At 35.4% G+C, this 14,747-nt stretch overlaps 2 protein-coding genes across 2 annotated transcripts; one reads left to right on the forward strand and one right to left on the reverse strand.

Annotated features, from left to right (window-relative positions):
• On the forward strand, positions 2,335–6,134 carry LOC109230982 (annexin A13-like). Its single transcript, XM_019396501.1, has 4 exons — positions 2,335–2,887; positions 3,593–3,814; positions 5,231–5,320; positions 5,741–6,134. The coding sequence occupies exons 1-4, from the start codon at positions 2,414–2,416 to the stop codon at positions 5,960–5,962; spliced, it is 1,008 nt and encodes a 335-aa protein (XP_019252046.1). The 5' UTR covers positions 2,335–2,413; the 3' UTR covers positions 5,963–6,134.
• On the reverse strand, positions 6,597–12,468 carry LOC109230991 (V-type proton ATPase subunit d2). Its single transcript, XM_019396510.1, has 10 exons — positions 12,095–12,468; positions 10,862–10,982; positions 9,226–9,333; positions 9,037–9,139; positions 8,571–8,651; positions 8,365–8,450; positions 8,209–8,268; positions 8,071–8,119; positions 7,625–7,759; positions 6,597–7,117 (listed from the first exon to the last, which is right to left on the reverse strand). Exons 1-10 carry the CDS (start codon positions 12,273–12,275, stop codon positions 6,986–6,988), a joined length of 1,056 nt encoding a protein of 351 aa, XP_019252055.1. The 5' UTR covers positions 12,276–12,468; the 3' UTR covers positions 6,597–6,985.

The raw sequence follows: 14,747 nt of genomic DNA on the forward strand, positions 1-14,747 counted from the left end.
CGTTCTTCCCCAAAACCCATCTCCCATCTCCCATTTCTACTTCTTTTTCTCTTTCTCTCCCCACCCACCCCCAACCAAGAGACTAACAAATGTAAACATCTTGCTTTTTCTTTTTCCTATTTCTTTTTGTGCGTATATGTCATTAACAGCAAAGTTAGTTCGTTAGAACACTACAAGACTCTTAGAATTGAATGAACACTACAAGACTTTTAATGGTGTTCTCCGGTGATCGGAGGAATTTTCTGGCGATGGCAGTGGAGTTGTTGGTGGTAAGGAGAAGAGATGGTGGAGTAGGGAAAAAAATGAAGATAAAGTTAATAGTTTGTTTTTTATGTGGCACTAGTAATGACGTGGCATGACATGGCATCCTACGTGTAGGAGAATGTATTACACGCACAGCAGCCCTGTCATAAGCGTTTAGTATACACTGTTTGAACGAATATAAGTATTCAATTGATAAAATGCTAAGTTTGAGGACCAGCATAATAAAGTGGCACAAGAATAAGTGTCATTTAAGCTATTCTGCCTTTTATTTATGAAGATAAAACTTTTGTTGCGTATAACAAGAAAAAGATAGATAAGCTCGATTGGAATTACGCATGACCACATTTTCTCAATCCTTGCGCACAACAAAAGTATGGACAATACGTAAAGAATGACTTGAAAAATTATATATTGTAAGAGGTTTGGTTGATATGTTGAATTAATTCATTTTACTGTAAGATAACATAATATTTAGTTGGTGGCAAAAGAAATTCAATCGTTGCATGAATTACTGCAATGTTTAATTGTCAGTATTAATGATATATCCACATCAAAGTTATGCTGTAATTTGTGTATTATTTTATGCAGGATAAAATATAGAATAAGAATATGTTTAATATTAATAATGCGGGAATTAAAATATTTGAAGAAAAAATACCCTTTAAAATGAACTAATTCATATATAGAAATCTCCTCATTACTAACCGCTACATAAACAATAACTACGTTATAATTCCTGCTATCAACCAAATTACCGGTAAAGTTGTACATTTCTTTGCAACTTTTTCTTTACAAAAGTCTTTACTTAACAAAAAAATGTCCTACGTTCTTGTGAAGGTCTTTTAATGAAATTTATGTAAATTGCATAATTAATCATAGCAATCGGTCAAAATTGACATTCTAGCTCATTAACTAAGATGTAAATTAGCATTAGGAAAAGGTTGAAGCAGCAAATGATGGAAAACTTAAGACTATCTAAAGGCGAAAAGGATTACCGACTTCTACAATCCACATTAATCACATGTACGTACTGAGATTCCTTTCGAATTTGCGTTAGGTACTTTCACTAACTCAAAGTTTTCAAGAAAATGGGCTATAATTTCCTAGTGGCCACTTTCCACTTAATTTAGGCACAGGGATGGATTTAGGGGACGCAAGGGGTTCACCCGAACCCCTTTGCCGAAAAATTTTACTGTATATATAAGGCAAAATTTGGTTTTTATCTCTATATATTAAGTTTTGAACACCCTTGACACAACCCTGAAGTATAGTTTAGTGGTCAAAGGGGTTCAAAACTTTCATAAGATCACAGGTTCAATTCCCACTAGCCACAAAAAAAAATTTTGAACCCCCTTCGTGGAGATCCTGGCATAACTTAGGTGTAACATTTCAATGTCATCAATTTGACTAATCTTTAAAACTAAACTGAATTAAAGTTAATTAAATATTACTCAAAATTTATACGAAATGTACTGCAATTCTTCTCATATAAACAGGATGAAAAATGCATTTCAAATACTGGTCAAAGTTTACATTAGTAAACACTCCCTCCGGTCTATAATATGTGATTTTTTAGCTATGGTACACCCCTTAAGAAAATACGAACTCCTAGAAAAAAAAAAGATAATTTACTAAATTAACATTAATTAATCGTTACCTTGACATATTAGGATATGTAAATAAGGATAAATTTTGAAAAAATAAAATTAATTCCTTCTTGATTATGTAAAATGACACTTATTTTGGACCAAAAGAAAAAAGTCAAAAGATCACTTATTATGGACCGTAAGAAGTAATTTATTTCCATCTGTCTAGACAATGTTATTCGATATATATAGTATATGCTAGTGAAAGGTAAGTAACAAACATTTGATCATAAAAATATTTGAGGTACACACAAACGGAAAACATTAGAGTTGCATGCAAAATGATCCAAAAGGGAGCTTTGACGTAACTGGTAAAATTGCAGCCTCTTATAGCACCCGGCTGGCTTTTTTACACCAATTGACCCGGAAAGAAAGAAAGAAAGAAAAAAACAAAAAGAAAAGGCAGTTGGAGTGGTAGCTATCTTTTCCGTGGTGTCCAAGTATGTTATCCCATTTACTCAGTTGACTCCTTTTCACAAATCCACTACAACAACAAAAATAAAATGTCATTATCAAGCGAAATGTGTGACACTATTTGCCAAGAGATTCACAGTTGTTGTGAGCTAAATAACCACTTGATCCAAGTTTTAGCTGCTCTAAACACTAACCAACGCCACAAAATCAAAGAAAAATACATGGAGTTGTATGGAGAAGACCCTTTTCTCGGTTTCCAAAATAGCATTCACAGAAATGATCCACTGATTTCATCTTCTACTAATAGTAATAGTAATACTTCATCATCATCAATGGCAGCTTTGGGGTTGGCCATGTTGTTGAAAAATCCACACCAGCGTGATGCAGATGTGGCTAGGGAAGCATTAGAGGAGAATGAGGTCAATTACAGAGCTTTAATGGAGATATTTACCTGTAGAAAATCTAGCCATGTTGCTCTGATTCGACAAGCTTATTTGACTAAGTTTAGAAGGCATTTGGACAATGACATTTCCTCCATTGAACCTCCTCATCCTTGTCAAAAAGTAAGGAAAAATTTCCCTCTTTTCCTTTTGGCTTATCACACATTATACTAGTAGATATGGGCTTATCAAGAGATTCCGCTCGATCCTCTTCTTCTTTTTGTCCCTTTTTGATTTTAACCTTTTTTCTGTTTCTTTTCGATGTTTTTTATTTTTCTTTTTGGCAATTTCTGATGCTCATTTCAATATTCAGAAGATTAAAAAAAAAAAAAAAAAAAAAAAATCGCTCACCTCTTTTCTTCTTCTGATTTGCTTGGAACATTCAGGTTTTGTTCCTGTGTATGGTGAAAATTTGTTTTCATAGCCCCTTTTATTTACTTCTTTTTTATAACTTTTCAATTTATGATGATTTAATTTTTCCAGATTTTTGGTTCAGAAAAGTTATTTTTCATTCCTCTGGGAATATTTGTGTTCCTTCTTAAAATTATGATATTTTTTCTTTCTTTTTGCATTAATGTATTTCTATTTATGGATTGATTTGGTTGGTATTAGGAGGGGACTACATTATCTGCAACACCCGAAGCACACAAAGCTTGCATAATGTTAACTAACAGATTGCTCTGTATGCGATGCACAGTGCTTTAGGATTATTATTCCAACTTCTTTAACAACATCTTTTTTGGGAAATTTATAAAGAGATCTTCTACTTAAATCTTCTTTGGGTTCAAAAATTTATGATAATTTTTAATTATTGTATTTTTTTGGTAGATACTAATGGCATTATCAGCATCACACAAAGCACACAATGCGGATATTAGCCAACACATAGCCAAATGTGATGCGAGGAGATTATACCAAACAGGGGAGGGAAGAACCGGTGTCACTGTTGATGAAGCTGTTGTCTTGGAGATTCTCAGTAAAAGAAGCATTCCACAGCTCAAACTCACCTTTTCTAGCTATAAACACATTTATGGCCATAGTTATGCCAAAGTAAGTCTCTTCTACTGCTTCCTCTTCCCAAAATTCCTCTTTAAAACAAACCAAGACGAGAGATAAATCAAAAGAGCTTAGCTTATATACAAGCATGATTTTAAGGATTGAAAAAAAGCAGCCCGGTGCACTACGCTCACGTTATGCGCGGGGTCCAGGGAAGGGCCCAACCATAAGGGCCTATTGTACGCAGCCTTACCCTGCATTTTGAGAGACTGTTTCCACGGCTTAAGCCCGTGACCTCCTGGTCACATGGCATTAACTTTACCAGTTATACCAAGACTCTCCTTCGTAGTTCAAAGGATTAAGTCATCCAAAATATATTTACAGGTAACCATTCTTGAAATATGACCTGAAACTGTACACTATTAGGAGAGAATAGGAAAGGAGGAAAGCAAAAAGTAAGCAGCTTGAACAGTATTTGTTTCCTTTTGTCTCCAACCCCCCCAATTTCTAGTGTAATAAATAAATGAAATAGAAGAACCAAGAATGTTACTGTTCCCTTTCTTAGTTTCCAAACAAAGTGAATAAATTCCTGTGTTTGGATTAAAAAGAGAACAGGGGGACAACTTCAATAAGTGTTTTTGTTTTGGAGAAACAATATGTGGACCCTAGAGAGAGATATTAATTTTTTCTATCTCCTTTTTTCTTTTCTCTTTTTCCATTTTGCATACCAAACATGAAATGGTCCAGGCAGTTTTCCATTCCTTACAGCTTGTTTGGATTGTTTTTAGTTGTTAGTTTCATAATGTATCATATTGTATTGTATTGTTTGATAAATACAATGTTTGGATAGATTGTATCGTTTGCCGTCGTTTCATGAAGTCACACACCAATCATACGAAGAATAAACTTGCAAGATTACTAAGAAAACCGAGTAGAATTATTATATAAAAAAGCAGGATAAAGAATAAAATATGATTATTTAATAACAAAAAAGGGCAAGATGAGAGGAAAAAATAAGGAAACGATGCTACCACATCAAATCCGTCGTTCCATAAAGTGGCACTTTTCGTCGTTCTGTAACGATGGATTTAATGATACGATAAAATAAAATTTAAGTAAAAATCAAAAAATATTATCTTTAAAGTAACAATTTGATACAATACAATAGGTAACAACCACCAAAACAAGCTGTTAGGTTGCATAAATAGGCAGGGATGAATAGATAATTTTATATTTCTTTTATGGTTTTTACCTTGTTCAAGTGAGTAAGTAGGTCTAAGAAGATAATGAGTTTTTGCAATTGTGTTTGCTTTGCTTCAATATGTTAACTTTAACAATCGAAAGGAAGATTTCAAGAGTTTAAGTTCCTTTTCCTTTTGCTTTCCACTAATTTCACATTGTTAGTTTTAATCATTTTGGCAATTCTGTTTACTTTTCAATTTAATCATTGTTAACAAAGTTTTATTGTAGTATTTGAAATTTGGAAAATGTGGAGAGTTGGAGGAAGCAGTGGAAGCAGTAGTCAAATACATCTGCAGCCCCACAAAGTATTTTTCTCAGGTAGTGTTTCATTCACATGCTTTGATGGAGTCACCTCGGCTCCTATTTGTAGAAAAAACTATTTCCAACTTTTTTCTGTTTAGCCCTTAATCAGTATCCAAAAGTTTAGATTAATGTGGGACCACTAAAGGGGATAAACACTTGGTTTTTTAAAATAAAATATTTATGTTTAAGAGTGCAAGAATTTCAACCATCCTATTTTAACTCAGAAATTATCTATTCAAATTTCTCAAATTCTTGGGACTCTTTTCTCTGACTTGACCACGTTGGATTTACCACTTATCATTCAATGTAAATAAAGTAAAATAATAAAACAAAATGAGGAATGACAATGATTTAAGTGTAGGATTAGGTTTCTAAATTTTTAAAAAATAGTGTGTGGTTGTATTAACTAAACGAGTGGAGTTGAGTATTGCACAGGTGCTGTATGAATGCTTAAAGGGGACAACAAGGGATAAAGGAGCATTGATGAGAATAATGGCAAGTAGGGCAGAGGTTGACATGGAAGATATTCAAGTGGCCTTCAACAAGAAATATGGAGTTCATCTTAAAAATGCCATTTGTCAAAGTATTCCTCAAGGAGACTACAGAGACTTTCTCGTAACATTGACTACCAATACATCTACGCCTACTTCTCTTTAAACTTTTTTCTTGAAAATATTACTTATGCACTTAACCTACATGTAAAGGGGGCATACAGCTCATATTTTGGGTACGAATAGGTATCTTTTGGATTACTATCCTTATCGTAATTGGATGTATTGCTTTTAATTTTCACTGCCAATATATAACTTGATCAACTCGTTACAAGTTATTATTATATTCTTACCAACACAAGTATATGACACTCCGGTGGATATTGACGAAAATTGAAGACTGCTCCAGTTTCCATTTCTTTATACACTTGAAATGAAGCTTATATAAATAAACTCTGATTCAGCTAAAAACTAAATACAAAAGGAGAATAACAAAAATTACACAACTCCTTCTACAATTCTTTTACCAATTCATTTTCTTTTGGATTTAACTTTAACAACATGAACAATTGTGAAGTTTTTCCTCCATTTCATGACACTCCTACCGAGGTTTTAATTCAAAGAAAGAGAAAACGAAGGAGACCATGCAGAAGAAATGGGACGAATGAAGCAATGACTTTATGTTTTGGGGTTGAAAATGAGATATAGGAATCTGTGGTCTTTGCACTAGTTTAACACGTGCGTTCTCTTTCAATTTTGTACGCCCTCAGATAAAAGATAACAATAATTACTGAACATGATAAATAAAAATAGGATTTCATACAAAAAGAGTTATGTATTTAACACAACTGCAGAATTTTATTGTGATAAAGTTTAAAAAATAGAGAATTTCAGATACATATCAATCTGAGGATCATTCCAGATGATATTCAACCATGCATACACTGAATTTATTAGAGAAGATACACAACGAACAGGCTAATATCTCTTCGCAACTCACAATAATCAACTCAGGAAGCATGCAGGAGGACTGGCAAGTTTCCTGGAGGATAACTTTTCGAAGCATGACCCCCATCACACGGCTGAGGTTAGCCTTTACCCCGAGAATAACTCATATTAATCGACAAACTGCAGTGCAACTCAGATATACAAAGAGTATGGAGAGCACATAATCTGAATTACCAGATCATTAAAATATGAAAACAACACTGTCATGGACTCTGGATTTCTGGTTCTGAGCCACACATTCAGATATCCACATTAAGTTCCTGATCTCCTGCTCTCTCAGCCTTACATATGCAAAAAATACACCATAGTGGAACTGCAATAAAGGAGTAGAGAGAATCAGTGAGGGAAGTACACAGATTGTAATATATCACTTTATATTCTTTACCTTTTTTTCTTGTATAATTTGGGAACTGGGAGGACTAGGGGGGTCAAAGCTGCTGTGTGATTAGGAATTCTAAGTTGTTTGAACAACTTTTTGAAAAAGATTTGTGTAAAATATACGTGCTTGGATAGTTGCAAGTTTTTTTTCCCCGGAGAAATGTGAGTTTTGTCGGAAGAACTTTTCTTTGAAAGACACACTAGAACCACTTCTTTAAGACAGGTTTTTGAAAAAGAAAAGAAAAATTCGTGGAAAACTTAAAGAACACACCATCAGAGATAATATAAAGAATAAACTTAAAAAAATTGATTTTGTTTTCTTTTAAAAGAACACATTGAAGATCCTTTTGCATGATTTCAGAAACTGTTTCACAGACAAGCAAGAAAATGTTCACAGAGATTCTACACAAATACAGTTAAGCAATTTCCACAGTGTGAAAACCTGTTGTTCAAATGCCAGGCAAAGGCGTTTGACTTCCTCTTCATAAAAACCCTTGTCAAGCATCTGGCTCTCCCCATAAGCCAACTTAGAGAATATGGATTGATAAGGAGGGTACTTCTCCATGACACCACGGACCTACAAGTATGAGGAAACATACAGGATAAGCCTCAACTTCGGGTTTAGCCACTAAACTTGTATCAGAAAAATTATCAATTGCTTCCGCCATAGTTCTGCAAAGAAAATCAATAATTCTCTCTTTGCTTCACTGATCTGTCATCTCAGTGCTGAATGCTACTTCACCCTTTTTCTTTTTCAGCGAGTATGGTAAGGAAGTAAAACTTCATGCAATAGAGACAGAATACTAGCACCCATCTAACAATATAGAAGCTCCATATACAAGAAGGTTCTACAAAAATGAAGGAAAACAAAAGTTACACGTAAAATACCTGATCTATATCTTCGCAGATGGCAAGTTCCTCATGACCATAAGGGTAACTATTCAACACAAATAGTGTCAGAAAAAAAGAGGCCTCCAATGTCGGATATGACTCAGCAACATAAAAGATTAAAGTGCATAAACTTACAGCAAGCCAAAATTAGAGTACAACTTCCTACGGTCATCACGTGTTAGTTCAGTGCCAATGCTGCATCAACAAATTCCAGTTGGTAGTTGCAAAATTATAACCTGATATACAATCAGTAGTACCCAGATTCAGAGAAATCACGAACCCATGACATACCTGTTTATGGTGATGTTAACTGCTCTCCTGTCTGCCTCAAAAGCAAGCAAGTCAGACATGATCTCTGCAGTAGCACCACCTAGTTTCTATTGGCAATATATTCATATCAGACAAGAGTAACAGGACGTGTAATTTTAGTTTTGAGGAAAGGGATCAGTATTTAAAAGTATAAACATATGGTACAAAACTGTACAACAAATGCTTACCTGGCAAAATCTGTAGAAATCTTCAAGGTACGCCTTATATAGAGTATTCCTCATAATCTCAATATTCATGTCATCCAAGTCCTGCATGAAATAAGTTCCATTGACAAAGGAAATATTTAAACATGGGCAAGGCGGAAGGCAAACTGACAGGAGCAACTCATGTAAGACAATTGATTAACAAGACTGATAAGAGTAACTGATTCAAGACAGTTGATTAAGAAATAAAATACTCAATATATTCATAGACCTTCTACTTGGAATGAACAAAAACTGACATATTAAGTATATCCTTAAAAGCTGCATGTAAATAATGAATGAATTACAAGGACCCATTAAGTGGACATAAGATACTGATTAACTACTTAAAAGTGCAACATCCTTCTACACTAGAACTGCATGCATAGAAAAGGTTCATACTGAAGGAAACTAGAAGTATAAACAAAGATAAGCGGGAAGCATTTCATACCTCTGAAGTAATGCACTCAGAGAAGTATGGAGCCAAGGGTGTGTCAACAAGCACCAGCCTATAAAGCTCCCTCATATTCTGTGCAACTGCCAGGGAAGCAATACTGTGGAAATAAGTTAGGAAAGTTAATAGATGCTACTGATTAGTTTCAGCTATTTAACAGCCAGAGAGAGGTATTATGAACACTACCTGTCAAACATGCCCAAAGGATGGCATTTCTCCAGCAATTCTTGAACATCTCTCTCATGTAAAGTTCCAGTCACAATTAAGACAACATTGTCAATCATGTGACCGTATCTGCAACATATGAAGGTATAACACAACTTAGATACAACCATATAGACCAGAAAGAGGTAAACAATAAGCTAGATGAATATGATTCCATAAGACACGTCAGGCTCACTCAATTAACCAGCAGCACACCTTAACCGCATGTAGAACAACAATTAGTTAGCAACAGAAACAATAAGCATAATAGAAAATCCCACATTAAGCCATGAGCTTGATCATTTAAGTAGTGCCCATCTCTTTCTTTGGAGATAAGTTGCGAAAATCAAAGATGATAGACTAGGAGAACCGTTTAAGCTTGTTCCAATTAAAACTAGCATACCAAGGCTAAATTATTGCTCATGCTTTATCTAAAACTAGGAGCACTTAAGTGCAACTCACAAGGTTTTATTTAAATATCCCTTTTTCCATAGTGACCATTACTTGCAGTCCAACTCACAATAGGCACAAGAGGAAAGTTTCATACACATTTACGTACTAATTTGGGATATAATATTCACTTTATCCCAATCGTTACTGGAAAGCATATGGCAATTTGGGAAGCATCCCTTATTGCATATAGTGCAAGAAAAGGAAAAGGTTGTTGAACTGCTGCCCTTTTGTTAAATGGAAGGAAAAGTTAAATTATCTCCATCACACATTGTGAAGGCGAAGCTAGTTATTTGATGATGCACAAAAGTCAGAAGTTCTATGTATGAGAGAAGGCGCAAGGGAGAAGAGCCAAACAGGTATACGAAGCTATCCCCTAACCTATGATGGCTATCCCTGTATATATGTTTTATTGCATCTGAATGGACGAGATATTGAAAGGTCATCCGGGTAAAGTAGATGCAGCTTGGTCGCTTTAATGCTAGGATATTTCGCAGTTCCATTTTTTGAGAGGCCAAAGATGATCACCTAGCAACCATCTGGATCTTTTACTTAGTTAGAGACCTTATATATTCTTCCTCCATCCCAATTCATCTGCTATAGTTTTAACTTTTTGGTTCTAACTTATTTATTTCAATTATAATTCTTTCAACTTCTACAAAAGAAATGCTCAAACACTTAACATCATTCGTTTCAAAAGTTTTTGTTAATTTCAACTCAAAAAATGATAACCTTGATTTCCAAAAGCAACAGTGCCATCACAAAATATAGGATAGATGTGGTAGTACAATTAATTTCCTACCGAGCAGCACCTTTCGCTCATCTTTTCTTCTTTTCTTTTGTAACATCTCCCACAAATAATATACCAATGGAGGGAGCAAGAAACAATGATAGGTTTCCGTAGAAAATGGAGGGTGCAAGAAACATAGATAGGTTTCCCTAGCAAATGGAGGGTGCAAGAAACAAAGATAGGACATGCGGCCACACAACGACACCTAATGCCATATTATCTAGACATACGTGATTTTTAACCATCATGCACAGATAACATAGACCCATATTCTGATTTCATAGTTTTCTAAAATGTTTATCCTGTCTATGGGACAAATGAAAAGTGGAATTTAGAGTAAAATAAACCATCACTCCCATCACACCAATAATAACTTACCTGATGTACTCTAAGAAGGTCGACAAGGGCTCTGTGGCTTGGCAAAGCATATGGTTGTATTCATCGACAAGTTTGAGAGTGCACTTCTCCACAATTGTGGTAGTATGCAAGGGGGAAGGCTCTGCAGATGGCCACCGAAAATAAGAAACATTATAACAGTGAGCCAAAGAGCAATGCAACAGAAAGTGCTATCAGCACCAACACACTGAACAACATCTCTTTTTTTAGTTTTTATTTTTGCTTCAAGCATATTCCCACATCTAGAAACAGAATACTGATCACATCAAGGGATGGATTCGCACTATTGGCCTCTGTTTCACAATGTGATCCATCCAATATCAAGTAACATGAACATTTTAAAATCCAAGGTCCGCAAGCAATTAGGAAAAACATAAGAGGATAAATGAAGCTATGTAGAGATATCTATTCTGATTTTTGTTACGTCCAGATGTCTCTTCCAATAAAATAAGGAGTCCTCAAAAAAATTAAAAAGGGAGGAGAAAATCTTAATTGTGGAGTACCAGAAATACAGCCATCGCAAAAGGTACAAACAACCTAACTTAGAAGTCATACTTTTGCTTAGTCCCAAATCTAGCTTTTCAATTCACAACATTCCTAAGAAAAAGAAAAGCAAAGGATAACAGACAAGAACGACACAAGTTGATCGGATGAAAAAGGAGATGCTATCTTCACTTAATCATTCAAAGCCCGCTACTGATCTGATTGAGCATCACTGCACCTTGCAGATTTTGCTCCTTAAAAAAGAGATGCTTGTTTATGGGGTTGCTATCAAAGCTAACAGTTTTTCATTATCATATGGAATAGCAGCACACGGTACCACAGTGAAATCAATTAATTCACTACTCTTTACCCTAAAACTAATCGAAAGTCAATTCCTAGCATACTTACGTGGATTTTAAAAACAGACCCTTCGATCTTCAAATTCTCGCGTATTGTAAAAGATCAAGGTATCCTATAAATCTCTCATATTTAAAGCCAGAACTCAACATAACAAAGCTTTAATTGACTCAAATGATAAAAGAAGAGAAACCCCTAAACATCCAAATTTCACATCTTGTCCAAAAGCCTAGATTTAGTCAAATGGGTACAAGGAGAACATCAAATAAAACATCCAAATAAGTCAAACCAAGATCACAACTTTAGAATAGACTCAAACAGCCTACAAAACATCCAAATTTCAGAATTCTAGACCACAAGGCAAGGAAAAGAGACCGTTTTGAAGATAAGGGCCGTATTCGGTAGCAGAAAGGTGCATCTTGATATCATCAAGGGTTTCGCACTGGCAGAGATTGTTGTAATCAGCGGAAGTGAGAAGGCCAGATCTATGACCTCTCACTATGGCTTCCAAGTAGCCACTGTGAATGTTGAACGTAAGCGCTTCGAATCCGTACATCGCTAAAGGATCAAAACAAGACACACAGATCTAAAGCTTATTATTGGGTAATACTTAATTAAGACCCCCTTCCTGAAGAATACAGAGAGGGGTGTGGAGACGAGGAGGGGAGAGGAGATTGTTCTTAGCTTTGTGGTGCAAAACTCGATCAGTCTTGGACTTTTTTTTATTTTTAATTTCTTTTTCAATTTTCTTTCCTGTTGACGAACGTGATCGCCTTTTTAAAAAAAAAGTGATCTGCGTTTTTATCCCTTTTAATTTAGCCGAATGGCGTAAATGGCATCTATACTCGTGTAGCTTAATCATGCTGGTCCCCAAATTTATTAATTTGCCATTTGAACACTTACATTCCTTCAAACCATGTATAATAAACACTTATGTCAGGAGGCTGATCCTATGTGTCATATTTGGCTTTAGTGCGTGATTCACACGCCTATAAGCGCATGAGGGCAGTTGAAAAAGTCCTAATAGTAATAATGTGGCCTATTTGACAGTCATCTTCTTCTTTCTACCTCATTCTCCATTGTTGAACATTACAGAAGCTGATTTCTATCCAAATCTGATGCATTCTTTCTCGTGTTAGCTTCGACTGTGAAAAATAGAATTTCTTTGCTAGGATTCTTCATTGCCCATCAATTTCAGCCATTTCCTTTTCTTTTGAAGGTCGATTTTTTTTCTTCTTCTCCGGCAAGAAATAAGCTACTGCCATGTCTTCTCCTTCAGCAATGAAGAAGGAACCTTTGTATTATTGTGGAGTTGCTGCATATCTTAAAATGTCACGATGGCAGCAAAAGCAGCAGCAATTTCACCAACAAGATCAGAACCAGGATGGTGTTCATCAACTTTGTACGAATTCCTTGGCATTCTCATGTCTTCTGGTCCTTCCCAACATTGATGATCATAATTGCCATCTCCAGTTTCACCCTATAAAAAACATGAGCTTGTGTATGTGCTTTAATGAAATAATCAGTTCCCAATTTGATTGCATTCAGAGCATTTGTTAGTTCTTTCTTGGCTTCTAATTTTTTTCTGAATTCAACTACGCTCCATGCTAGAATTGTTACCCGTATAATGCCATTGAAAATCCAAATTTGACATTGTCTTCGCCATGTCAAAAGATGAAGAACAGATGAAGAAACTTACCCCAAAAGGAGAGACGGAAGTGGTTCGATAATTACTAAGCCAAACTAAATGGATAAGTGTAAAATGAGGGAAAATTTTGGGTTTGGGAGGTTAATAATCATTCTCCCGTTTAATTTTCCTATGTGGCGATAATAAATGACCTGGAGCCTACGTGGGTTAATTTTCTTGACGTGGCGTCCTACCGGTAGGAGATTGTATTGCACGCACTAGAAACCTCCTATCATAAGCGTTTATTATACACGATTTGAAGGAGTATAAGTGTTCAATTGGTAAATTGATAAGTTTGGGGACCGTCATGACAACGCAGCACAAGTCTAAGAGCCATTTAGGCCATTCTGTTCTTTTGATGTGATTTTTTTTTGTGACAGAATAGTATATTGGTCTAAAATTGGGGACTAGGCAGTAAGAGATAAGTGAGATCAAGGACGGGGTGGATCGCGGTGTAATAACTAAAGGTTGCTCTCGAGAAGGCCGATGAGAAAGACGGGCAGCTGAGATGAAGAAATAACAGTAGCATAGGTTGGATACAAGGAATATTCCCTTGGATATTCTTTAATTTGTACTTTTTAGGATTTTTGGGAAATATCCCCTATAAATAGGAGGAGATAGAGAACAAAAGGGGAAACATCACTTTAGGAGAAAAACACATTGTAAAAGGTTGACATGAGAGAATATACAATAGTTGTCTCGTTCATTGATTATCCTATTCAAGCATGCGATTTTACTTCTTTATTCACAAGATCCAAAGATCCTTGCATCCTCTTTATTTCTCTTTTCTACACGTTGCTATCAGATAAAAGAATCATTCAAGTCTTATAAAAATTGGGTGGTAGATTCCTTCTTGTTATATTCATTATCATCATCCACATTTATTGCATGTTTACGTTGTTGCATTTACGAGCATTTAATCAGTACAAACACATTGATTAACATTATTTATCTTAACCGGCTTTGCATAACATTTGGTCTAGATTTTATTATTCTTAACTAAGATTCACCCTTCATTTTTATCATTAATTGATTTAACTAAAAGGTTCAATACTTTTTGGTCAAATAATTTGGCGCCGTCTGTGGGGAGCTTTTCGTTAAAATTTTAGTTTCTTCTAGATCAAAAAAAAAGGGGGGAGACAGCCATCTTTTCCTCGTTTGCACAAACTAATAATGACAGGAAAAGGAGATAAAAGACAGAAAACAATAATGGGTGTCACTACCAACATCTTAGATACCATCAACGAGGATAACAGAGGAGGCGATGAGAATGTGACACCAACTGCCACACCCAGGCGGAGTGATTCACCTCCCCCTCACGCAAGTGTAACCGCCTCACGT

This window comes from Nicotiana attenuata, chromosome 1 (assembly GCF_001879085.1).
Source record: "Nicotiana attenuata strain UT chromosome 1, NIATTr2, whole genome shotgun sequence".
NCBI lineage: Eukaryota > Viridiplantae > Streptophyta > Magnoliopsida > Solanales > Solanaceae > Nicotiana > Nicotiana attenuata.

Coding starts and splice junctions, on each gene's coding strand:
- LOC109230982 (XM_019396501.1), top strand. CDS start 2,414: ATGTCATTATCAAGCGAAATGTGTGACACTATTTGCCAAGAGATTCAC. Junction 2,888..3,592: donor CTCCTCATCCTTGTCAAAAA/GTAAGGAAAAAT, acceptor TTTTTTTGGTAG/ATACTAATGGCATTATCAGC. Junction 5,321..5,740: donor CCACAAAGTATTTTTCTCAG/GTAGTGTTTCAT, acceptor AGTATTGCACAG/GTGCTGTATGAATGCTTAAA.
- LOC109230991 (XM_019396510.1), bottom strand. CDS start 12,275: ATGTACGGATTCGAAGCGCTTACGTTCAACATTCACAGTGGCTACTTG. Junction 8,652..9,036: donor CTGAGTGCATTACTTCAGAG/GTATGAAATGCT, acceptor TATTTCATGCAG/GACTTGGATGACATGAATAT. Junction 8,269..8,364: donor GTTAACATCACCATAAACAG/GTATGTCATGGG, acceptor TTGTTGATGCAG/CATTGGCACTGAACTAACAC.